The 24,151-nt window shown below is 43.2% G+C and overlaps 1 protein-coding gene across 6 annotated transcripts in view; it reads right to left on the bottom strand.

The window, feature by feature from the left end:
- LOC112226731 (histone-lysine N-methyltransferase 2B-like) overlaps positions 1–24,151 on the bottom strand; it is a 78,691-nt gene that overhangs the window by 39,980 nt on the left and 14,560 nt on the right. For 3 of the 6 annotated variants that reach the window (XR_006080391.1, XM_024391248.2, XM_024391256.2), the window contains exons 3-14: positions 19,718–24,037; positions 19,332–19,525; positions 18,990–19,103; positions 18,606–18,768; positions 18,215–18,449; positions 17,790–18,091; positions 15,792–15,895; positions 15,031–15,141; positions 14,403–14,516; positions 14,076–14,216; positions 13,475–13,685; positions 13,226–13,339 (exon numbers count right to left, since the gene is read on the bottom strand). Coding sequence is in view for 5 of the 6 variants with exons in the window: in XM_024391248.2 (XP_024247016.2) it covers positions 13,226–13,339; positions 13,475–13,685; positions 14,076–14,216; positions 14,403–14,516; positions 15,031–15,141; positions 15,792–15,895; positions 17,790–18,091; positions 18,215–18,449; positions 18,606–18,768; positions 18,990–19,103; positions 19,332–19,525; positions 19,718–24,037 (6,123 nt within the window). In the remaining variant the exon portion in view is untranslated. Of the gene's footprint in view, positions 1–13,225; positions 13,340–13,474; positions 13,686–14,075; positions 14,217–14,402; positions 14,517–15,030; positions 15,142–15,229; positions 15,664–15,791; positions 15,896–17,789; positions 18,092–18,214; positions 18,450–18,605; positions 18,769–18,989; positions 19,104–19,331; positions 19,526–19,717; positions 24,038–24,151 lie in introns of those variants that run through there. The other 3 variants (XM_042309304.1, XM_042309306.1, XM_024391262.2) reach the window with 2 other exon arrangements.

The raw sequence follows: 24,151 nt of genomic DNA, 5'->3' as shown, positions 1-24,151 counted from the left end.
TTGTGTCTCAATATACACAGAGGCTTGTCACAATTCCAACATTATATAAACAATACCAGGCGAAGTATCACGATACCGAGATTCGGTGGCCCAGCATCCCCTGGAAGCTTTTCTAAACTTTCTCCAAAAACATGTCACTGAAATTCACACTTTCACTTAATACAACAAATTGAACTAATAGAATACTGCATAGAATGGCTGATGTGCTCATATTTGCAAAGCTCTACCTGTGATATGGCTGGAGGAATGGGAGGAAGGAATATACATCAGTGGAGGATGCTGAAGGGAGGACGGCTCATAATAATGTCTGGAACATCACAAATGGAATGGCATCAAACACATAGAAACCATGTGTTCAATACCATTCCACTAATTCTGCTCCAGCCATTACCACAAGCCTGTTCTCCCCAATTAAGGTGCCACCAACCTCCTGTGATCTACATGCATAATGATCTGCATGTCATTGTGTCAGTAAGGAGGGCATGAAACCTTTACTCTTCAGTTGACACACACACAATCTCCCTCACTCTCATAAACACTCTCTCCCACAAACACACACACTGAGACCAACTTAAAAAACATTAGGCACCAAACAGAATAAGGAGCACCAGAAAGAAAGATTTTTGATATAGTTTAGGTTTACATTAGGCCTATATGAAGCACATCTCATGAGTAGGAGACCCATTTCCTTTATTTGTGTACCAATCAAATTTGCCAACACCTACTGTCAAGTTACCAAGTTGTTAGCTAGCTAGGTAACATGACTGAACAACGTTAGTTGATGTCAAATCAATAATTAGCAACCCTTGGTTTGTTCAAAACGGCCCGTGTCATGGTTTGTGATATATAAAATGTGCGAATCCTGATACAAATAAAAAAGGCATCTCTGGTAATATGGGTCATATTTTTGTAACCGTTTGGGCTAGAGACAAGCCATTTTCTTTGCTGTGAAGCTGCAAGCATGCCTGTCCATTTTCCCTCTCCGACAATAAGAGGCTGCATGAGAGCGAACTGATCTGTGCTCTTGGTTATAACAGGCGATGAAATTATACAATGTATCAACATTGCTTGTGTTGCGTGCTGCTCCAACATAACATAAGTACAAATCTAAAACAGAAGACTAAGGGTCTGCATCCCCACTTGCCATCACAAATAAATTACATATTTTCAAACTGACGGAGGAATAGACGTGCATGAAGAGCGGACGGAGAGAAGCAGGTGAGGACTGGCAGGGGATGAGGATGGCTGATTACATCTGCCACACGTGATATGCTAATCAATTTAAAATCAGCAAAAAAAGAAATGTCCTCTCACTGTCAACTGCATTTATTCTCAGCAAACTTAACATGTGTAAATATTTGTATGAACAAAACATTTGTATCAACAGCTGAGACAAACTGAGCAAGTTCCACAGACATGTTAATAACAGAAATGGAATAATGTGTCCCTGAACAAAGGGGGGTCAAAATCAAAAGTAACAGTATCTGGTGTGGCTACCAGCTGTATTAAGTACTGCAGTGCACCTCCTCCTCATGGACTGCACCAGATTTGCCAGTTCCTGCTGTGAGATGTTAACCCACTCTTCCACCAAGGCACCTGCAAGACATTTCTGGGGGGAATGGCCCTAGTCCTCACCCTCCGATCCAACATGTCCCAGACGTGCTCAAAGAGATTGAGATCCGGGCTCTTCGCTGGCCATGGCAGAACACTGACATTCCTGTCTTGCAGGAAATCACGCACAGAACGAGCAGTATGGCTGGTGGCATAGTCATGCTGGAGGGACAATGTCAGGATGAGCCTGCAGGAAGGGTACCACGAGGGAGGAGGATGTCTTCCCTGTAACGCGCAGCGTTGCGATTGCCTGCAATGACAACAAGCTCAGTCTGATGAGACACTCTGCTCCAGACCATGACGGACCTTCCACCTCCAAATCAATCCCGCTCCAGAGTACAGGCCTCAGTGTAAATCGCATTCCTTCGACGATAAACGCGAATCTAACAATCATCTCCCGGTAAGACAAAACCGTGACTCATCAGTCCTGTCTGGTCCTGCGATGGTGGGTTTGTGCCCTTAGGCAACGTTGTTGCCGGTGATATCTGGTGATACCTGCCTTACAACAGGCCTCCAAGCCCTCAGTCCAGCCTCTCACAGCCTATTGCGGACAGTCTGAGCACTGATGGAGGGATTGTGCGTTCCTGGTGTAACTCGAGCAGTTGTTGTTGTTGCCATCCTGTACCTGTCCCGCAAGTGTGATGTTCGGATGTACCAATTCTGTGCAGGTGTTGTTACACATGGTCTGCCACTGCGAGGACGATCAGCTTGCCGCTCCTTGTAGCGCTGTCTTAGGCGTGTCACAGTACGGACATTGCAATTTATTGCCCTAGCCACATATACAGTCCTCATTGCAGCTCCTTGCAGCTTGCCTAAGGCATGCTCACGCAGATGAGCAGGGACCCTGGGCATCTTTCTTTTGGTGTTTTTCAGAGTCAGTAGAAAGGCCTCTTTAGTGTCCTAAGTTTTCATAACTGTGACCTTAATTGCCTACGTCTGTAAGCTGTTAGTGTCTTAACTATAAAATGAATGAGAAATACCAGTTTCTATTCTATTTTACCATTGGTTTATGAGATACTATTATTTCCTTATGGAGTTATCAAGAGTTGTAATTCTAAGTTGATTGGTTATTCTTGATTTAACATGTTTTTGAATCCCGATGCGAATCATGGGTTCGAAGGGAAAATAATCGGTTCCCTCGGGTTCCTGGTTTTTGGGTAAATACACAAATATACTTTGTTCAGTCTGCATACAGACTAAAAATACAGTGGGGCAAAAAAGTATTTAGTCAGCCACCAATTGTGCAATTTCTCCCACTTAAAAAGATGAGGCCTGTAATTTATCATCATAAATCATAAATCACTTCAACTATGACAGACAAAATGAGAAAAGAAATCCAGAAAATCACATTGTAGGATTTTTAATGAATTTATTTGCAAATTATGGTGGAAAATAGGTATTTGGTCAATAACAAAAGTTTCTCAATACTTTGTTATATACCCTTTGTTGGCAATGACAGAGGTCAAACGTTTTCTGTAAGTCTTCACAAGGTTTTCACACTGTTGCTGGTATTTTGGCCCATTCCTCCATGCAGATTTCCTCTAGAGCAGTGATGTTTTGGGGCTGTTGCTGGGCAACACAGACTTTCAACTCCCTCCAAAGATTTTCTATGGGGTTGAGATCTGGAGACTGGCTAGGCCACTCCAGGACCTTGAAATGCTTCTTGCGAAGCCACTCCTTTGTTGCCCGGGCGGTGTGTTTGGAATCATTGTCATGCTGAAAGACCCAGCCACATTTCATCTTCAATGCCCTTGCTGATGAAAGGAGGTTTTCACTCAAAATCTCACGATACATGGCCCCATTCATTCTTTCCTTTACACGGATCAGTCGTCCTGGTCCCTTTGCAGAAAAACAGCCCCAAAGCATGATGTTTCCACCCCCATGCTTCACAGTAGGTATGGTGTTCTTTGGATGCAACTCAGCATTCTTTGTCCTCCAAACACTACAAGTTGAGTTTTTACCAAAAAGTTCTATTTTGGTTTCATCTGACCATATGACATTCTCCCAATCTTCTTCTGGATCATCCAAATGCTCTCTAGCAAACTTCAGACGGGCCTGGACATGTACTGGCTTAAGCAGGATTTGGCACTGCAGGATTTGAGTCCCTGGCGGTGTAATGTGTTACTGATGGTAGGCTTTGTTACTTTGGTCCCAGCTCTCTGCAGGTCATTCACTAGGTCCCCCCGTATGGTTCTGGGATTTTTGCTCACCGTTCTTGTGATCATTTTGACCCCACGGGGTGAGATCTTGCGTGGAGCCCCAGATCGAGGGAGATTATCAGTGGTCTTGTAAGTCTTCCATTTCCTAATAATTGCTCCCACAGTTGATTTCTTCAAACCAAGCTGCTTACCTATTGCAGATTCAAACTTCCCAGCCTGGTGCAGGTCTACAATTTTGTTTCTGGTGTCCTTTGACAGCTCTTTGGTCTTGGCCATAGTGGAGTTTGGAGTGTGACTGTTTGAGGTTGTGGACAGGTGTCTTTTATACTGATAACAAGTTCAAACAGGTGCCATTAATACAGGTAACTTCTTCTTGAAGAAGAAGTTACAGGTCTTTGAGAGCCAGAAATCTTGCTTGTTTGTAGGTGACCAAATACTTATTTTCCACCATAATTTGCAAATAAATTCATTAAAATCCTACAATGTGATTTTCTGGATTTCTTTTTCTCATTTTGTCTGTCATAGTTGAAGTGTACCTATGATGAAAATTACAGGCCTCTCTCATCTTTTTAAGTGGGAGAACTTGCACATTTTGTGGCTGACTAAATACTTTTTTGCCCCACTGTATATGTTAAATAGGGATGACAGTTACTCCAAATTGATTTTTATATGTGATTTGCTGAATTCATTTTTTCGATATAAATTTCACCAGATTGGGACTGCTGGATTGTTGGTGGGATTCTCCGATGGATTAGGGTGCCAACTCCCTGATCGGGTAACTCTTCCGACAGGTCGCCAGTAAAACAAGGGAGTATGAACTAATGTTGAAAATGGTTTCAACAGTAACCGTATGTTATGCTCTTTGACCTTTGTCATAGAGATGGTGTTAAGAAAATTGGGAATGTAATAATTTATATAGTATAGTTATATAGTCAACGCTTGTCTGAATTTCCTGAAACAGGAGGGAATTTAACTAAACTGTTGTTCTGGTCTGTGCTTTTTTGAGGTTATCATGGAAGGTGACGTCAGATTGTGTCTTAATGCATTGTATGAATCATTTGGACACAATCTTTGTGTGTGAACCTCAAAACTCTCCCAAACTGGTTGAAGAAAGAGCGACAAAGGTGTTCAATGTGACAGTGACTTTTAACACTTCATTATGAGTCAGAGCCATTAACCTGGGTATGGGCGGCAGGAGTGCACTAGAGTCCTGAGATCGCGCATGTGGAGTGAGCGTTGAGAGAGATAACATACACATTTCTCTCATGTTTCTGGGGTGCTGGTGGGAGGAATAGGCCAGACAGGATGGTGATAGCAGCACAGGTGAGAGGCTCGTGTACGTGGGAAAATCGGACGTATCCATTTGGATATTGAAATTGGGACATTATCAAGGACCATCAAATGTGACAGACAAGAGTAACATGTGCAATTAGGAAGATTAACTGCAACGCTATCTGAATAAGACACGCTAGAATGATAAGTGCAGGGAGGGGGCATTTAGGCTAAGTATGCATTGAGATACTGATCTTTCTGGCTGTTGCGAGAGTGCGCTTGCAGGCTAGGTGTGAGTCAGACAGAAACTAGATAAAGAGAAGTAACCACTGTCTGGTTTTGACATTTTGATCTTGTGTGACCATAGACAATGCTAATACATTCAGAGAAGCTACTGTACTAGGTTGCCTTATAAGGTAACCTCAGCTTATTGATACACACATACATTGACGTAGGTGATCATACCACTAGGGAGTGATCACATGTATAAAATCAGCTGTGCACTTAGGTGGGGTGCAGAACTTAATCGGAAACATGCGTGCTATGTTCCCGTTGTCAACTTCTGTCTGCAATTGCATTAATAAAGGTTTAATTGATTTACTTAAAGAAGATATTGTCTGATTGCTGATTTCACCAATAAGCCAATGATTGACAAGGAACCTACCACGATAAATTCGAGTCAGACTCACAGTAAGCACTAAGGACTGTCACTCTATTTGGGTTGGATCATTTACAAAATGTTTTAGTTATGATTCGGATAGAGAAAGAGGGGCTCTAAAACGCTGAGGGGTGAGGGCACTGCTAAAAATGTATAAGTCCTAGGGAGGCTCTAGAAAATTCATCTCTTAAGTATCCTCTGACAGGGAGGTTGTTAGAGAACTCACTGGATGATAGCTTGGGTCAACCATGAAGGTTAATTTAGTTCTCTTTTGTCATCAGAATTTTAATGTTAAACCGCATTGATAAATAGAGATTGCTGGATGATACGGTACAATTAATTGCAAACAAGGCTCATAGTCTGTGTTTTGCGATAACACACAAGGATGAAAATGAAGGAGATGGCATTGAGACCAGCATCACGAGTATAGAACGTAATGGAGTTTTAGTCGCATCAAAGGTGGTGTGAAGTTATTAAACGTGTACTTTTTCGCTCTTTCCTTTGCAAGTCAATATGTTTTTAGGTTTCGTGGAACATAAGAGTGATCATTGTTCCAGAGGAGAGACTGATGTATATTGACTGATTTGAGAATGTTTTAGTATGTCTATAACTGTAGAAGTGCATTAGGAGTAGTGACTAGTGTGTTATGGGTTAGATGGAATGATATATGTACAAATGTATCTGTAGCAGGAGGCGAGGTACACATGAGGTGTGTTTGAGACAGAATGATTACATAGGGCTGTTAAGTGGGATGGAATGTGACTGCAGTGGAGATCTGTGGGGGGCTCATATATTAAGGTTGTGGTGATAGAGGGGTATCATTCCCAGAGACTATGTATATTGTTACAGGAGATGGCTCATAGGAGAGGGAGGACAGCTAACTGTGCACAATATAGGGACTATTATGAGGTTAAACTACAGTTAAACATTACACATACCCAGATCATGGTGAGAGTAGAAAAGATAGTGGTGGCATTTCAGACAATAAGGTAAAATTTCAGGAAACACGTGATTCAGTTTTGTTAGGTTGGATATTCTTCCAACTCATTAATCTCTTTCCCAATTTCTAACAGCCGGCGAACACTTGACAGATTACATGCAGTAGTTATTCTCACGGCAGTCGATGTAGGGACAGTAATTGAAGGAGGCTATAGTCATGGGCCATGTTAGTAGTAGCAGGGGTTACTTTAGTAGCATTGTTGGGATATCAGTTTATGAGGACTCATGCCAAATGTCTGGGTAGCTGGTAACTGGGAGACTGATGGGAGTACCGGGGGCTGTTATTCAAATGGCACAAATTAGTGATCTTGCCATAAGGGAGTCTATGTTGTCAGGAAATGACCAATGTGTTGCAGTGTGTATATCCTCAGGAGAAAGCAGCACATGAGAAGCAGGAGATAACCAAGGGCACGGGCTGAATTCTGGAGATTGAGTGTACATCAAGATACACCAGGCAGGGGTGTTGGGACAGTGTTGGTCTGGTCTACGCACAGTACATGTAGCGGTAAAGATCGTCATGTCTCTCCTCGGTGGGTTCACAGATCTCACAGGAAGTGAGGTCCAACTGCATAATGGGTGAACTTGAAGACGCCATGACAGAGGAAGCAGAGCTAAAGAGAGAAAGAGAGAGAGAGACTAGATTCCACTGTAGACATGTAGATGGGTTGGGTCAGGGAGCTACTTTAAACATCATAGTTGGGTTGGGTTAGCTGATTTATTGGTTAATGCATCATTTGAAAGGATAGATGGTGGGGTAATTGTACGCTAAACAACATTTTGGAGGCATTGATGTAAAAGTCTCTACAGTGCTGAGTTACCTCAAGAGGATGTAGCGTTGATTTGTTCCCCAATGGAGGAGATGGGGAACAAAGTGAAAATGACATGGCTTGGGAACACCTCTCAGAACCTAGGGCCGGGAAAGGGGAAGACTGGGCGAAAGCATGAGGAGGCTTTTTAGGGCTTTCAATTTTGTGGAATCCAGCAGAAAAGTATCCTAGAGGCATAGAGTCAGGTGAAGAGAGAGAGTGGGAATTGTCATGGTCTCAGACTTATTTTTCATGCATATATAATTATGCATAGCTTAACACATTGTTAATGCTGTTGTTTTGTGTTTCTTTTCGGCTTTCCAAGTCTTGTGCTATCACTCTCCTAAGAACCAGAAAGAGAAAGTGGAAAAGCAGCTCCAGCTGAAGTGTAGAAAGCCAACAGCTTCAGCTGGAATGGCATTCTGTTGTGTGATGAGAGATGGAAATAAGAGTGTGCATATAGAACAGAGGCCATAAGCCTAACTGTGAATGTTAATCATGTTTTATTTTTTACTGTTTGTCCATTTAAAAGTCATTTCCAAGTGTATGTATTGTTGAACAGTACGGAGGAATATGTTCGATACAAGGGACTGTTAGATTCTGGGTTTTGACTTCTTAACTTCTTTGGGATAGGGGGCAGTATTGGGTAGCTTGGATGAAAAACGTGCCCAAATTAAGCTGCCTGCTACTCAGCCGTAAAAGCTAGAATATGCATATTATTAGTAGATTTGGATAGAAAACACTGAAGTTTCTAAAACTGTTTGAATGATGTCTGTGAGTATAACAGAACTCATATGGCAGGCAAAAACCTGAGAAAAAATCCAACCAGAAAGTGGGAAATCTGAGGTTTGTAGTTTTTCAACTCAGCCCCCATTGAAGATACAGTGGGATATTAGTTATGTTTCACTTCCCAAGGCATCCACTAGATGTCAACAGTATTTACAAACTGTTTTGAGGATTCTACTCTAAAGAAGGGGCTCATAAGAGCTCTTTGAGTGAGTGGTCTGGCAGAGTGCCACAGCCTCGGTCTGGCGCTCACGTGAAAGGTAGCTACGTTCCACTTCATTTGTACAGACAAAGGAATTGTCCGGTTGGAACATTAATGAAGTTTTATGTTAAAGACATCCTAAAGATTGATTCCATACTAAGTTTGGCATGTTTCTCCGGGCTGTAACAGAACTTTTTGTCCGACGTTCGGCTCGACCTCAACGCGCTTTTGGATTTGTTTACCAAACGCCCTAACAAAAGAAGATATTTGGACATAACTGATGGACATTATCGAACAAATCAAACATTTATGGTGGAACTGGGATTCCTGGGAGTGCATTCTGATGAAGATCATCAAAGGTAAGTGAATATTTAAAATGCTATTTCTGACAAATGTTGACGACCCAATATGGCAGGTATCTTTTTGGCTACTTTGTTGTCTAAAGGCTGTATTATTGCAAGGCTCAGATTATTGCATGGTTTGCTTTCTCCGTAAAGTTTTTTGAAATCTGACACAGTGGTTGCATTAATGTTTATTATGAGTATTTCTGTAATTTGATGCGGTGATTGTGCAGAGAGCCACATGTTTTAGAACTTCTGAACTTAACGCGCCAATGTAAGCTCAGATTTTTTTATATAAATATTAACTTTATCAAACAAAACATACATGTATTGTGTAACATGAAGTCCTATGAGTGTCATCTGATGAAGAGCATCGAAGGTTAGTGATTCATTTTATCTCTATTTCTGCTTTTTGTGACTCCTCTCTTTGGCTGGAAAAATGGCTGTGCTTTTCTGTGGCTTAGTGGTGACCTAACATAATCGTTTGTGGTGCTTTCGCTGTAAATCCTTTTTGAAATCAGACACTGTGGCTGGATTAACGAGAATTTTATTTTTTTAAATGGTGTAAAATACTTGTATGCTTGAGGAAGTTTAATTATGAGATTTTTGTTATTTTGAATTTGGCGCCCTGCACTTTCACTAGCTGTTGCGGGGGGGGGGGAACCTAGGCAGGTTAAACTTGGAACATTGTCCTAGACAGGTTCAACTTGGAACATTGTTATACTAGAGACATGATGGAACAAAAGTAATACGATAGTATCTTAGGATTGATAGAGACTGGTTTTTATATCAGAAGTTAATGGTTATCTGTAGGAGCCAGATGGCTTTGGAATATGCTGTGTAGAAGGGAGGCAATCACGATTGCTATAGGTGATACGGGTGGAGAGCTTTGGAATAGGCATCAAGGGGGTTGAGGTCAGGTCACCTTAAGGGAGAAGGAACAGTTTATTATCCCATCACTTCGTCTTCCTGTCGAAACATAACAGATGTAAGGGTTGGAGAGAAGGAGGAGTGCATCTAAATTGGAGCATATATACTTGTGTTGGTGGAGACATGTTTTGTCTGAATGCAGCTGTATTGACCCTCTGGGAAGAATAAACTTGTTTAAAACCTGTTATGTCTGCTGTCCCCGTACAGGGACCAACATCAGGGGAAATTTCAGAGTGACAACTAAAAATACAATTTCGTAACATTAAACATTCTTGAAAATGCAAGTGTCTTACACCCTTCAAAAGATTAGAATCTTGGTAATCAAACTATGTTTTCCAATTTAAAATAGCTATTACAGAGAACAAATCCCATGCTTTTGTTTGAGAACAGCAATCAAGAACAGAAACATTTTCCGCCATGACAGTTTTTACACATTTACATCTGAAGGTAAAATTATGACTTACATTCTGATATCTTGCTCTTATTTCTCTTCCTGAGTATCCCATTGATCAAATGAAGTGCCGCTTTCTTTGATAAAATCCATTTTTATAGCCTAAATCTAAACATTTTGTAAACTATTTGTGCAGTGAATTCCATCTCTATCAATTTTTTACGGAGCATTCAGCGTGATTCGCCCCTGTAAACAATTGTTTATTTCCTCATGGTGGGTTTCAGTGCATTCCTCTGGATGTTTGCAACACAGTCAAACAACGTTGTTTTTTGCGGGGAGAATTGACCGAAGTGAGCTGATTTGAAGACAACGATAAATGACTACCTGACGCACCAATAATTTTAGCGAAGCTTCATTGATTGACTATATTTCTGCCCAATGACCACTGATCTTCTTGAAATCTAGCTGGGTAGATAGCCAATGAGCTGAGGTAAACGCCAGTATGTAATGGTTTGGGGTTGGACCACAATTCCTTGGTTGTAATCGCACGCGCAGGGAACTCCATTTTCGCCTTGACGATCAGAGGGGTTGCTGTAAGGCTTTTTACACGCAGCTGTATTTCGGAAAGTTGTAGTTTCAACGATTTCATTGAAGATATCCTGGCGAATACTTAATGTAAAGCGAAGTCAAACTCTAAAGTAAAAGTGAAAGTGAGAGATTTTTTTTGATCTTGGAGTGTTATGATTCAAACGAACTGAGGAGCTGTTTCTGCAAGGACAGGACGTAGTTCTGGACGGGTAAGTGCTTATGCCGTTTTATGAAATATAAAATATATATATATTATATATAAAAATAAATGAATAAAAAATATATATATTTTGCAATGAAATCTGTAGTTTGTTTTTGTGTGTGTGTGTGTGTTGGTTTGTTTGGGTGTGTGTGTGTGTGTGTATATATATATATATATATACACACACAACAATGGCCGGAGTTGAATGGAACACCTTAGTGACTGTTCCCTCTGCTCTATACAATCAATACATATCTGTTTATTTTATGTGATGATAAAAGGCTCATACAATACAAATATATTTTTTGTTTTCTTTCACAGTGATAGCGACTCCGACTGGGACTGGGAGGCCCCGGTGCCAAGCTGCCCGCTCTACTTGTGGGGTTCATATGCCACAGTTCATTACTGCAGGCATGACTGTGCCTCAGAGCCAAAAGGGCACAGCATGGAGGTGTCGTTGTGTTCTGTGTCGCATGAAATGCACCACTTGTTCAGTTTGCCTCTGCCTTACATCAGAAAAAGACTGCTATGGGACATGGCACAGGCAGCAAAATATTATGACGAGGACTTCCAAGGGGTGTGTACTGTTTTTTTTTTATATATTGATTTTCTAATATTTAAAAAAAAAAAAATTGTGTGTGTGTGTGTTATAATTGCTTTTTGATATGTTGTATATAGTTATTTGCACTGCTGTATATAGTTATAGGTAATTTCACCAATTCGGCCACTTGGGTACATTTGGGCAACTTGTGTGGGACACCTGGGTGACTTCATGCTAAATGTCATGTAGCTCACCCATTCCTGAAGTTATCAGTCTCAAACTTTGCACACCTACAGTTGCCCTCTTGTGTTATCCATCACAATTATCTCCAGCACCCTATCTGACTGTGTGGCTATTCTAGTACGTGTGAAAGATGACACTACAACAATAAAAAACAGAAAACGTATGCTCTTTCTTTCTCTTTTCTTCCACCAGATCTACTGTGTTATATTCTCCTACATTCAATTAACATTTCCACAAACTTCAGAATGTTTCCATTCAAATGATACCAAGAATATGCATATCCTTGCCTCTGGGGCTGAGCTACAGGCAGTTAGATTTGGGTATGTCTTCAGGCAGAAATTGAGAACAAAGGGTTGCAGCCATAACAGGTTTTAAGCTTTCATAGTATCCATTGAGTTTGACTCTGAGAATTAGAACCTAACAACACACACAGGAAACTTGTGAAAAGCCCAGCAGCTTTGCAGTTCTTGACACTCAACTCCAGTGTGCCTGGTACCTACTACTAAAACCCATTCAAAAGGCACGGAAATATTTTGTCTTGCCCATTCACCCTCTGAATAGCACACATGCACAATCCATGTCTCAAGGATTTAAAAAAAATCCTTCTTTAACTTGTCTCCTCCCCTTCATCTACAATGATTGAAGGTAACATCCATACGGGCTCATAGCTCTCAACTGGATTCACCTGGTCAAGCTGTCAAGGAAAGAGCAGGTGTTTCCAATGTGTTGTACCCTCAGTGTATGTTCTCTATTGTGAAAGCAGGGATGCAAACTGGTGAGGGCCTAAAAAAAGTGACAGAAATTCTTCCTACAGAAACACACAATAAAAGCTACGCAAACTGCAAGAAAATGTGCCTATTTTCAGAGTGGGGTTGTCACCACACCAACACTTTACTAAGGATGTGCTACCAGACCAAGTATCATAATACAGAGTAATATGTATCCACTTCCCTTGCACTGCGAGCAGCTCCAATTATTTAACAAATGTACACAAACCACATCACTATCTGCACACGCCAGCTCGCCATCACGGCTAAATAGCATTTTGAAAGTGATAGAGATGTGCAGAAAAAACAGATGGAGAGATGCCGCTGAGCAGGCTATTGGCTGGTTAGTGGGACGCAGCTAGCTGCTCACAGCTGTCATGCGTGATATGTCATATCAGAACAAGTGCTTCATCCAATATCTGACATCACGATCTAAACCCTGGTATTCTATTTGTAGGACGCAGAGGGTAGGGATGCATTCTGTACAGTCGGTAGTGATCACACAGGGAGAAGATCTGTTGGGGCCTCGACGTTATAACTCAATGAGTGATACACTACACCTACGCACTTTTTGTCAGATCTACATGACTCACATGGATGACCTTCTGTATTCTGAGATCAAAAGGCAAATATCACTGAAAAGTGACGAGTTTGCATCCCTGTGAAAGGTACGGCTGAGCATGGGAGCCCGTTAACAGCATAAGTTGGGCGTAACACTGGAAGACTCACCTGTCAGGTCCTCACACTTGGCATGGACCCAGTGGTTACAGGTGGCACACTGCATCATCTGACTGTCGTAGTCACTGTCCTCATAGCACTTGAAGCAGATCGGACAGTAGTTGCCTTTAGAAAGTGATATCGTCAATATCCTGCCATTCCCATATGAATAGTGAAATCAAATAAATGAGCTTGTCTTTTATCATGTTTTAACATTTGTGTTTGCAGATCGACTTCCGCAAAGCGTTCACTTCATCTTACCTTGGTCGTGGAGCTTGGTGCAGTCTGGACAGAGTCCTTTATCGTGGTTCCACTCAGTGTCCCAACTCTTCCCTGGTGTAACCCCACAGCTTTTACACCTGATGCACGTCATACATACCCAGGCCTTCCTCCTCCTGTTGGGTTTGGGGTAGTTAGGCCCCAGGCATGAAGGGTGATAACAGTTCTGACATCTGTCACACTCCAGCAGAGGCTGAGGAACACCAGAGAGATACAGTATTACAGTTACACATAGATTGGTGGCAACACTTATGTCACAGTTTTTTCCTGATCAGTGAAAACCAAAGATGGTGGATATATGAAGATTGTTAACGGCCGGAGTGTGAATTATTGAACAAAATGTCAGTTCTGATGTAATAAAGTAAGTTCCTCTCCTATAGGCATCAATGCAATATCAGCTAGATCTGGTCTACTTAGTTCATCGACTCTCATTGAAGCAGAAAAAAAAACAGTGAGTGGGGTGTCTCACTTACTCTTCAGTCTCTGGGTTAACTATAGACCCTGGATATAGCCTAAAAACTAGTGACCAGGTGGTTCAGTCCTCAGGTGAGACAAGTGACTGGGGCCTTGCGTGGACCCATACCTTGGAGTGCTTGTTTTTTCTGCCACATATATGGCAGCACTTGCAGCGGCGACAGCACCAGTTCTCCTCAGAGGGCCGTTCCGTTGCCTCAAGGCAAAACCGGTGGAAGGGATCACAGCACACCTGGCAGTACAGCATTTGCTAGGATAGGAAGAGGCAACAGTCTGCAGTTTTAAGACTTTCCAATGCAGATTCAAAAGATCCATCATGGCCATACATTGACAAAAACATTATAAATGTCAAAACATCATAAAGAAAATAGCAGTTTTGAAAAAGACATTCCTCCAATGGACATTGTAATAACAGAGCCATGTTGTGAGCCTTTACTTCTTGTTGTCCTTTACTGGCACACAGCAGGCAGACACAGGGGGGCATGATGGGTACAGAGGTCAGGATACTCAGGCCTCCCATCATCCACACATTCTGGAGGTCACAGTCCTCCTGCATGGCAGACAGGGGAGGCTTAGACACAGCTTTCACCTCTCATACTGAGGCCCGCAGGACAGAGTCAGACACAGGAGTGGGAGATACAGAGATGGGAAACAACAGCCTTTTGGACTCTTGATGTAGAAGAACACTGACGTCCAGTGGATAGATAAGGGTATTACAGAACTAAACCAAACCAAAGACAAAACCTGATGATGATAATGGCTAATTTAACCATGGTTATAAACTGAGTAGTTTGGGTCCTGGGTGCTGATGGGCAATCTTGCCGTGTATTTAGCATACAATATATCACAGGTATGACGCAAAACAACTTATTTACTGTTATATTTATGTTGGTAACGGTTTATCATAGCAATAAGGCACCTCAGGGATTTCTGGTATATTGGCCATTAAAACTGGGTGGTTCAAGCCCTGAATGCTGAATGGCTGACAGCCGTATACCACAGGTATACCTGGTAAATGAGATCTCTAAAACCACAGCTATAAGAGTCAAAGAAAAGCATCTGACCTTGAAGTCCACGCCGATCTTGTGCGTAGGCTCGGAGGGCTCCCTCTCCCTCTGGTCAAATCCATTGGCCAGGGCGGCCAGGACGCTAGGTGGCATCTGTTCCATAGGATTCTGGGAAAAATACGGACTAAGCATAAAAATAGGCTCGTCCCCACCCCGCCTCCACCAACATTCTTCCCCTCTCACCCCCTACCCTCACCCTGGCCCTTGGCCACCCCGGGGTGGCCCCAGTGTGGGATAGCAGGTGCCAGGGGTGGGGAGACCCTTGGTCCTCGGGGTAGGAGGAGGATAGCTCCAGGTCTGACTGTAAGTGTGGGGGCGACTGCGTCATCTGCAGCAGTAGCTGCTCCGCCGACAGCCCCTCTGACTCTCTCTCTCTCTGGTGGTCATCATCCAGCCAGCTGTAGACACCACCGCTCCACAGGCCTGTCTGCTTCTGCTGTGCCTGTGAAGGGTGGGACTGCTGAGGCCAAAGCAAAAGAGAACTAGCGTTATCTGCCACGAGCACCTATAAGCAAGCAGCAGCTTAACTCAGAATGAGAGGAGAGAGAAGGAAGAGAGGACAGGGAATCCCACCATGAGGTGCAGCAGAGAGAAGATGAAGTAAGTGGAAAGATAGAGATTGGAGAGAGAGAGAGGGAAGGGTGGGGAGTGGGTTGTGCAGATCCTGTGTGTTATTCACCTAGGCGACCCAGAAACGGTCAATTCTTGCACCGCCTGCTCAGTGGCATCAGAGCAGTAGCCCTGTTGTGATTCTTTACCTTGTCAGTTTTACGGCGACCAGGAGGGACTCGGTGGTGCAGCCTGCGATGTCTCAAACCGTCGTCTGATAGGTCGCCCAGGAATCCATCCAGAGAGACAAAGTCTGAAGACAAAAAGAAACCATTGCAGTGGTGATTAGACATACAGTGTTAATAGTTCAGAGTTAATGCATTACCTCACAGCTTTGACAGGGATCTTCTAGAACAGTTGTTCCCAATCTTTTTGTAGTCCCGTACCCCTTCATACATTCAACCTCCAGCTGCGTACCCTCTCTAGCACCAGGGTCAGCGCACTCTCAAATGTTGCCACCATTGTAAGCCTGCCACACACACACTATACGATACATGTATTAATGAGTGTGAGTTATGGTCCTATAAGAGCTCTTATAGGACCATGGCACAAATAATAATAATCAATCGTTTGGCTCTTTATTTAACCATCTTACATATAAAACCTTATTTGTTCATCAAAAAATTTGAATACCTCACCACAGGTTGAGAAGGGTGTGCTTGGATGGATGCACATAACTCTGAAATGGTGGGTTGTATTGGAGTCTGTCTTAAATCATTTTCCATACAGTCTCTGCCTGCATTTCGTTTTCATGCTAGTGAGGGCAGAGAATCCACTCTCACATAGGTACGTGGTTGCAAAGGGCATCAGTGTCTTAACAGCGTGGTTTGCCAAGGCAGGATACTCTGAGCGCAGAGAAGAGCTCCAACTACTTAATCATAGCCTAAATTTTGTCCCGCATATTGAATATAGTTGCGGAGAGTCCCTGTAATCCTAGATTCAGATCATTCAGGCTAGAAAAAACATCACCCAGATAGGCCAGACGTGTGAGAATCTCGTCATCATGCAAGCGTTCAGACAAGTGAAAATTATGGGCAGTAAAAAAAACATTAAGCTCGTGTCAATACTTTGCCCCTTGATAACCAGCGCACACAATTATCTTGTAGAAACTGTAGTCTGCAAAACATCTTTCAAGCTGTCAGGCATTCCCTTGGCAGCAAGAGCCTCTCGGTGGATGCTGCAGTGTACCCAACCGGCATACACTGCCGAGAGCAACTGCTTGCTACCACTCCACTATGTCTCCCTATCATTTCCTGCCATGTCACTGATGCGTTGTGAAACAGTGTTGTTTGATGAAGGCATTGTCTGTATCGTTTTTTGGGCCTTTTCCCACAGCATTGTCCCAGCCATATCCACGGCAGCAGGAAGAATTAAGTCCTCCACAATAGTATGGGGCTTGCCTGTCCTAGCCACTTGGTAGCTCACCATATAAGACGCTTCTAGCCCATTCCTATTAATGGTATCTGTTGATTTTATACATGTCTTACTACTCGAAAGTCATCTTAATTCTCTCTCAAAAAACTCCCATGGCTTATTTTTCAAATTGGCATGTTTTGTTTCTAAATGTCTGCGCAAGAGTGAAGGTTTCATCGAGTTGTGAGATAGTACTTTTGCATATAACACACTGTGGCTGAGGAAAGGTACTACTCCCAATATAAGTGAACCCCAAATCAATGTAGTTCTCATCATATTTGCGCCTTTTCGATGGTCCAATGTCCCTGTCTGTTGTTTGATGCTTTCCCGGGTTAGGGGATGGTAGCTCTTTGGCTGCATCAGATTCACAACTGTCAGTATCCATGCTAGCTGGGCTAACAACAAATGTAGAATTACTGATGCTAGCATTGGATGTGCTCGTGGAAGCAACACAACTTGTGTTGTCGACAGGTGCAGGTGTAGTACTGCTGGTAGTAGCAGTACTACCAGTAGAGCTGGTATGCGTCTCTATGGACGCAGGCCTTACTAAAATGGACTGTTTGAAAATGTGGAGAAAAAAATAAAGTTAAATGTGAATCACATTTTTATTTGGCATACTCCCGACGGCATTGCACGTGCCCCAGTTTGGGAATACCTGTTCCAGAAGATCTGACAATATTAAATAGAGTAAAATCCCTGTCTATGATCACTTCCCAATAATGTTACATTACTACCTTGGATGCGTGGGCCGGGGCCTCTCCTCCGGCCGGGGGAGGCAGAGTTGGAGCCCACAGTGATCTCCAGGTCGGAGTCATAGTCCAGCAGGTCAAAGTAGGAGCGCGGCTTCACACAGCGCCGCGGCTGCTTCCTCACAGATGGGCTCTGGCTGTCTCCCACCTCCATCCCATCAACTTCCTCATTGCTAGACTGACCCACGCTGAAGGAGGAGTGCCGCCTGCGCTTCCCAGGACCTCCAGGGAACTTGCCACTCAAACGACGTGCTTTTCTGTCTTCAATCTGATCACATCTTTTATATCTTATGGAGAGAGAAAAAAATGGGTCATTTAGTTGTCTAGTTGTTTAGTTGTTCAATCTATATAATTCAATAGCATATATGCGAGTTGGTCACCTTTGCAATTCTGATGAGCAGTACACTTACATGCAGCACTGTCGCTTCGTATTGGGCCCTCCAAACTTGGGTTTGTCCAGGCAGTTCATGCACTCGCCACAGTCCTCCTCATGGTTGCAGCCCTTGCAGATCCCACACCTCCGAGAGCGGAGCCCAAAAGGTCCAAGGCTCTTTTGTTTAGCAAAACCTGCTCCCGACTTCCTGACCTTGGTAACCTTTTGGTCCAGCAGCCCAGGGCTGTCTGGCCCAGAGAGAGACTGACCACCTTCAATAGATACGGTAAATAATTAAGATAGATAGATAGATATCTTTCATAGGAAAGTCAAAGAAAGTTGCGTGGAAAGACCAGAACTCATGTCACTTAAAAATGTTTGTTGAGAGATTTGCCTTGATAATCGGTTTTGAAAGCTTGTGGCTCTACCTTGGTTCTTTCCAGAGGGGGATATGCCAGTTCTCTCATGCAGAGGCAGCGCACTGAGTCTGGGGATCATGTCTTCGGGCACCAGTGCACGAGGCTGGCCCAGCACCACAGCTGCTGCACGGCACACATGCTTGATGCGTGGACCCCCCGCTCTGCGGAACTCCTGTTAACAAGGAGAGAGGGGGGACAGGGAGGGATGCTGTTTCATCACAATGAAAAATGTATTTATGACCAGAAAAGGTGGATCTTAGTGAGGAAGAAACAACAAACTGATACTTTATTAATTAAGTAAGAGACAAAGCAACATTCAGACACATTGAAAAGTGAGAGAAACTGAAGATGCAGAGAACAGCACAGACCAGGATTGTGTTCATATGCCCATACCTGTGACAGAGGAGGGTCAGTCATGTTTGAGGCAACAGGCTCATGCTGCTCTTTCGATTTCCTCCTTTGTCTCTTCCCTGCTGCATCTCTGGAGCCAGCAGGCCCTGATAGAAGCTGCAGGTAACATGTTTCATCACTATGGGCTTACACAGGAAGCTCTCCAGAGATATCACAATATTGGTGTTAATGAATATCATCCTATTTAATAACAATGAAGAGAAACAAAGCATATTCTGTATCAGAAATAAGTCCCATCATGCATGTTGTTTACTGAAAAAAAAAAAAAACTGTCTGCATGGCAATTTTGAAGTGTATTCTTTTTATGAGTGGGCCAATTATTACCCCTGAAGACTTCAGTTGTTTCTGCTGGTCGATCTTGTTGAGCTGGACCTTGGCTTTCTTGAGCAGATTGAACATCCTCTTATTGGCCCCTGTGAAGCGAACTCTCTGGGTGGCTCCTTTCTCCTCAGCAGCAGCACGGTCAGCCTCTGCGATCATGTTCAGATGCAGTTCCTGTGGCTCAAGCTTTCCTGCTTCTAGGACAGAGAAAGACCATAAAGTATGTCACTACTTTCCAGGGTAGTTTAAGCAGTAAAAACATACTCAGAGACATTAAACCAAGTAAGATACAAATAAACAAAAATACCAGGTTTACATATTGTGCAGTTATTTATCAAGCAATCTAATGTTAAACAACTATCAGCATTAATTGATTGATCTTTGCTTACCTGCAATAACATTCTCAGCATTTGTTTTGTCTTCCTCTGTCAACTCCTCATGTTCTCCATATTGAAATGTTAAGAACTGTGAGTTCATAGTCCGAACACACACAGAGACTTTTCGCACAACCCCAGGGCTATCAAGGTCCTCAATCTTGAGCTTGGATTTGCCTTGCTTTGATTTGGGTTTGCTTGGAGCTGTGATTGTGGGACGTTTCTTTAGACAGATGCTCTTGACTTCATCATCCAGACCTTCCGCTAGCATATGAACAGAAGATTGAAGAGTATTGCAAACACCATCTGTCATCACATTTTTTCTTCTCTTTTTGGGAAGTCCTGGTTGCAGCTTCTTCAGTCGCTTGTACATATTTAGGTGAGATGTTTGCTTGTTGAACTTGCAGGGGCTTTTTTTCTGAACCTCCTGGGGATCGGTTGATTGGTCAGAAGCAATTTGGAATTCTTTGGATAAAAGTAAAGTCTCATACTTGCTCTGTAGAGTTTTGTCCAGTGTATATACCTCCTCACCAGACTCTCCTGGCACATGCCACTTGAAACTGGGATTCCTCAAAAGGGACTTCCTCTTTTCAGACTGCTTTCCGGAGGATAAGCTGTCACTCACGTCAGTGGTTTCCTGTTCGAGTTCCTGAGTTGAGAACATATCGACATCTAACTGCGCCTCATTCAGAAATTCTTCCTCGTCGACAGGCAGATCAGGAGTAAGCTCTCTACCTGTGCCATCTTCTCGTTTCCTTCCAGTGCGTGGGTGTAAGCCAAATAGTTGGCCTTTCTTCGGGGAGTTTCTACGGGGCAAAACGGACATGCCAGCATCATCCATAAACCTCTGTGGAGTCTTGATCACCCGTGAGGACCGGACACTGACAACAGGCATGATGAAGTGCTTTATGTTTTTAAGGTACTTTGATTTACCATGCTGTTCATCAAAAGCATCAGGCTGTGGTTCATCATCCACCGTGTCTTGTATATCCTGCTCCTCCAAAATTTGCTGGGCGAGATCCATTTCTACCTGCTTAGATAGAGTTTTAGGCCTGGCTCTTGGTCTTTTGGTACCAAGGAACTGAAGGCTTGAATTGGGGACCTTTTTCCTTCTGTACTTGGTCTTGAGGATGCCAATGAACTTAGATCTTGCAGGTATGGAAGCAGCCTCTGGGGAGAAAACTTCCTTTAGGTCTACCTCTTCAACAGTTTCAGGACCCTTACTTTCAGGTGATTTACTCTCATCACTCTTTCTCCCTCTTGGCCTCTGCCTTTGTTTCTGCCTCTGTCCAATCAAGGCTCTTCGCTTCTTTTTGCCATGTTTGAACAGACTTCTATGACGGCGTGGTTCTGTCTTTTCAATAACAGGGGGCTCCAACAGCAGCACCTTTCCACTCTCTATTGGCTGGGTCTCTTGCTCCACCTTTACCGCTGGTTGAGTGTCAGCCAAAGTCAAAGGTTCAGATCGGCCTACTTCTATGTTTGGAGTTGCAGATGATGTTGGTGTCTTTGACTTCTTTCTAATTGAAAGGCTCAAATTTCTTCTCCTTCTAGATTTAGAGACAACAGACAATGTGGAGATCTCCCCTGTCTGTGGTTCAAATGGAGCCATCTCTGTGATTGGAGTTTCAGATGATGTTGGTGTCTTTGACTTCTTTCTTATTGAAAGGCTAGAAGCTCTTCTAGGTTTAGAGACAACAGACAATGTGGAGACCTCCTCAGTCTGTGGTTCAAATGGAGCCATCTCTGTGATTGGAGTTTCAGATGATGGTGGTGTCTTTCTTGACTTCTTTCTTATTGAAAGGCTAGAAGTTCTTCTAGGTTTAGAGACAACAGACAATGTGGAGACCTCCTCAGTCTGTGGTTCAAATGGAGCCATCTCTGTGATTGGAGTTTCAGATGATGTTGGTGTCTTTCTTGGCTTCTTTCTTATTGAAAGGCTAGAAGTTCTTCTAGGTTTAGAGACAACAGACAATGTGGAGACCTCCTCAGTCTGTGGTTCAGATGGGGCTAACTCTGTGTTTGGAGTTTCAGATGATGTTGGTGTCTTTCTTGACTTCTTTCTTATTGAAAGGCTAGAAGTTCTTCTAGGTTGAGAGACAACAGACAATGTGGAGACCTCCTCAGTCTGTGGTTCAGATGGGGCTAACTCTGTGTTTGGAGATTCAGATGGGGTCTTTCTTGACTTCTTTCTAATTGAAAGGCTAGAATTGATTCTCCTAGGTTTAGATACAACAGACAATGTGGAGACCTCCTCTGTCTGCTGTTCAAATGGGGCCATCTCTGTGATTGAAGTTTCAGATGATGTTGGTGTCTTTGACTTATTTCTTATTGAAAGGGGAGAATTTTTTCTCCTAGGTTTAGAGACAACAGACAATGTGGAGACCTCTGTCTGTGGTTCAGATGGGGCTAACTCTGTGTTTGGAGATTCAGTGGGTTCAGGTAACAACTGTGTCTTCCCTGGCCCCTTTCTAACTGGAACACTCGAACGTCTTCTCCTTCTAGGTTTAGAGACAGACAAGGTGGAAACCTCAGTCTTCAAAACCTCATTGATCTGTGGTTCTGCTTCACTGGCAGGTACATCAGATGGATGTTCCACATTTGGACTTGATTGAAGCTTGTGTTTGTGGGTTGTCCAGGGTTTATGACTTCCACGCTTCTTCCGTGGTGTAGACATATTTGCCAGTCTTCTCCTCCTTGCTTTGGGAGTTGGCACAGCATTTGTGTCTGATAAAAAAACATTTTCCTCCAGAATTTCACTTGAATCTTTTGTGTTCACCAGTATCTTGTTTTCTTCAGGCGCAGGACACGTTTGATGGATCAGGAATGATGGTTTTGAGCGTTTAGGTTTACCGGGTGAGGAGACCTTTTTTATCTGAAGGGGTGGAACGACCTTTGTCACAGTATCACCACAGTCAGTTTGAGTGGCCTCCTCTGGATGTGGTTGCGTTACCTGTCCCACTTCAACATGAAGAGGGGACTTTTCCTCAAGAGACGAAGTCTCCTTAGTCTTCTTCTTGGAAGACTTCTCATTATGTGTGTGCTCAGCATCTCTGGAAGTGGTAAAACTCGTGGCCTCTTTCTCTTCGGGGTTCTCTACACTCTTGATCACACTGGGTTCAAAAAGAGAGTCTTTGTCTAATTCAGTGGTACTCCGCTGCTTCTCTGTTCCTTTGACAGTATTTCCAGAGCCCTGCACTTGGGTGTCCTTTATTTTCCCCTTAACTAATGTAAGTGTCCACACAAACTTGCTTCGTTTCTTCTTACGAGAGGAGCCCTTACTGTCAGACCGAGATGAGCCTTCCAATTTGGGGTTTCTGATTTTAATCAGCTTAAAACTTGGAATCCCGATAATGTCATCGTCATTTTTAAAAGCCAGACCGTCATTGGATTCAAGAATTGGCTTTTCAGGTTCTGTGGCTAATGGAACATGGATTTCTGTGACCATCTTCTCTTCTTGATGTGCCTTGCTTTGTTTACGCTTACTCTTTCTGGGTGGTGGTTTGGCTTCCTCTATTCTTGAAACCTCTAACAAAGACTCTGCCAGACATACTTTGTCATTGCTCTGGTTTTTTGATTCTGTTACAAGGCCTTCATGTGTTTCGGAGGGTGGATTAGTAGTTCTACTTCTTCTCCGGATCACCAGTTTATTGACTTCAGTGCTTACCTCTGTGGTTCTTTCTTTCCGTTTGAATTTCTTAATGTCTGTTTTTGGCTCCGCATTTCCACTTTCCAGTGCAATGTCATGTTTTCCTGTTGATTTTATACCCCCCTCTGATTTTTTGTCATCAACCTCGCCAACTTTGGCCCCACTTTGAACACAGGGTTCAGTGATCTTGGAGGCAGATCTACCACGCCTCCTTGCCGGTATGGCTCCTCCGCCTCCCTCATCCTCAGTGCCATTCAGATGCTGTGCCTCATCAGCTTGTGTCTCGGTCTTTAATTTGACATGGGCACTTGAGATCTGGTCACCTTTGACGTCATTAGCTTTTGATTGAAAATGTAATCCTTTTACCTTCAACTTCTCCACAGATTTTAGATGTCCTCCCTTTTCCTTTCTTACCGTCTTCTTGGCCACCAACTTGATGGTAATCCTTGGAGTTAAAGCCGCCCCGTTTTTCGCAGGACGCTTCTCCTTTGCTGGGTTTGAGTGCTTGTTTTTTGAACCCTTCCTACCATCATTGGAAGGCACTGCATCAGGAGGAATGGCACAGTGGACCTCTTGTGAAGATGGTGCATCTTCTTCAGGAGTTGGAGACCCCTCTGTCTCCTTTGGGGTGACTACAAGGGATGGCTTCTCTCGTATCCTTTTTAATTTTGTTTGGACAGGATCACCTTATGGAGGAAAATAACAAATAAGAGAGGAAATTACTATCATATCTAAGCTGATATACAATGCCTTCAGAAAGTATTCATACCCCTTGTCTTATTCCACATTTGTTGCATAAC

Source organism: Oncorhynchus tshawytscha, linkage group LG03 (assembly GCF_018296145.1).
Source record: "Oncorhynchus tshawytscha isolate Ot180627B linkage group LG03, Otsh_v2.0, whole genome shotgun sequence".
NCBI lineage: Eukaryota > Metazoa > Chordata > Actinopteri > Salmoniformes > Salmonidae > Oncorhynchus > Oncorhynchus tshawytscha.
The sequence above is the reverse complement of the archived record's forward strand: the minus strand, read 5'-3'. Positions and strand labels throughout refer to the sequence as shown.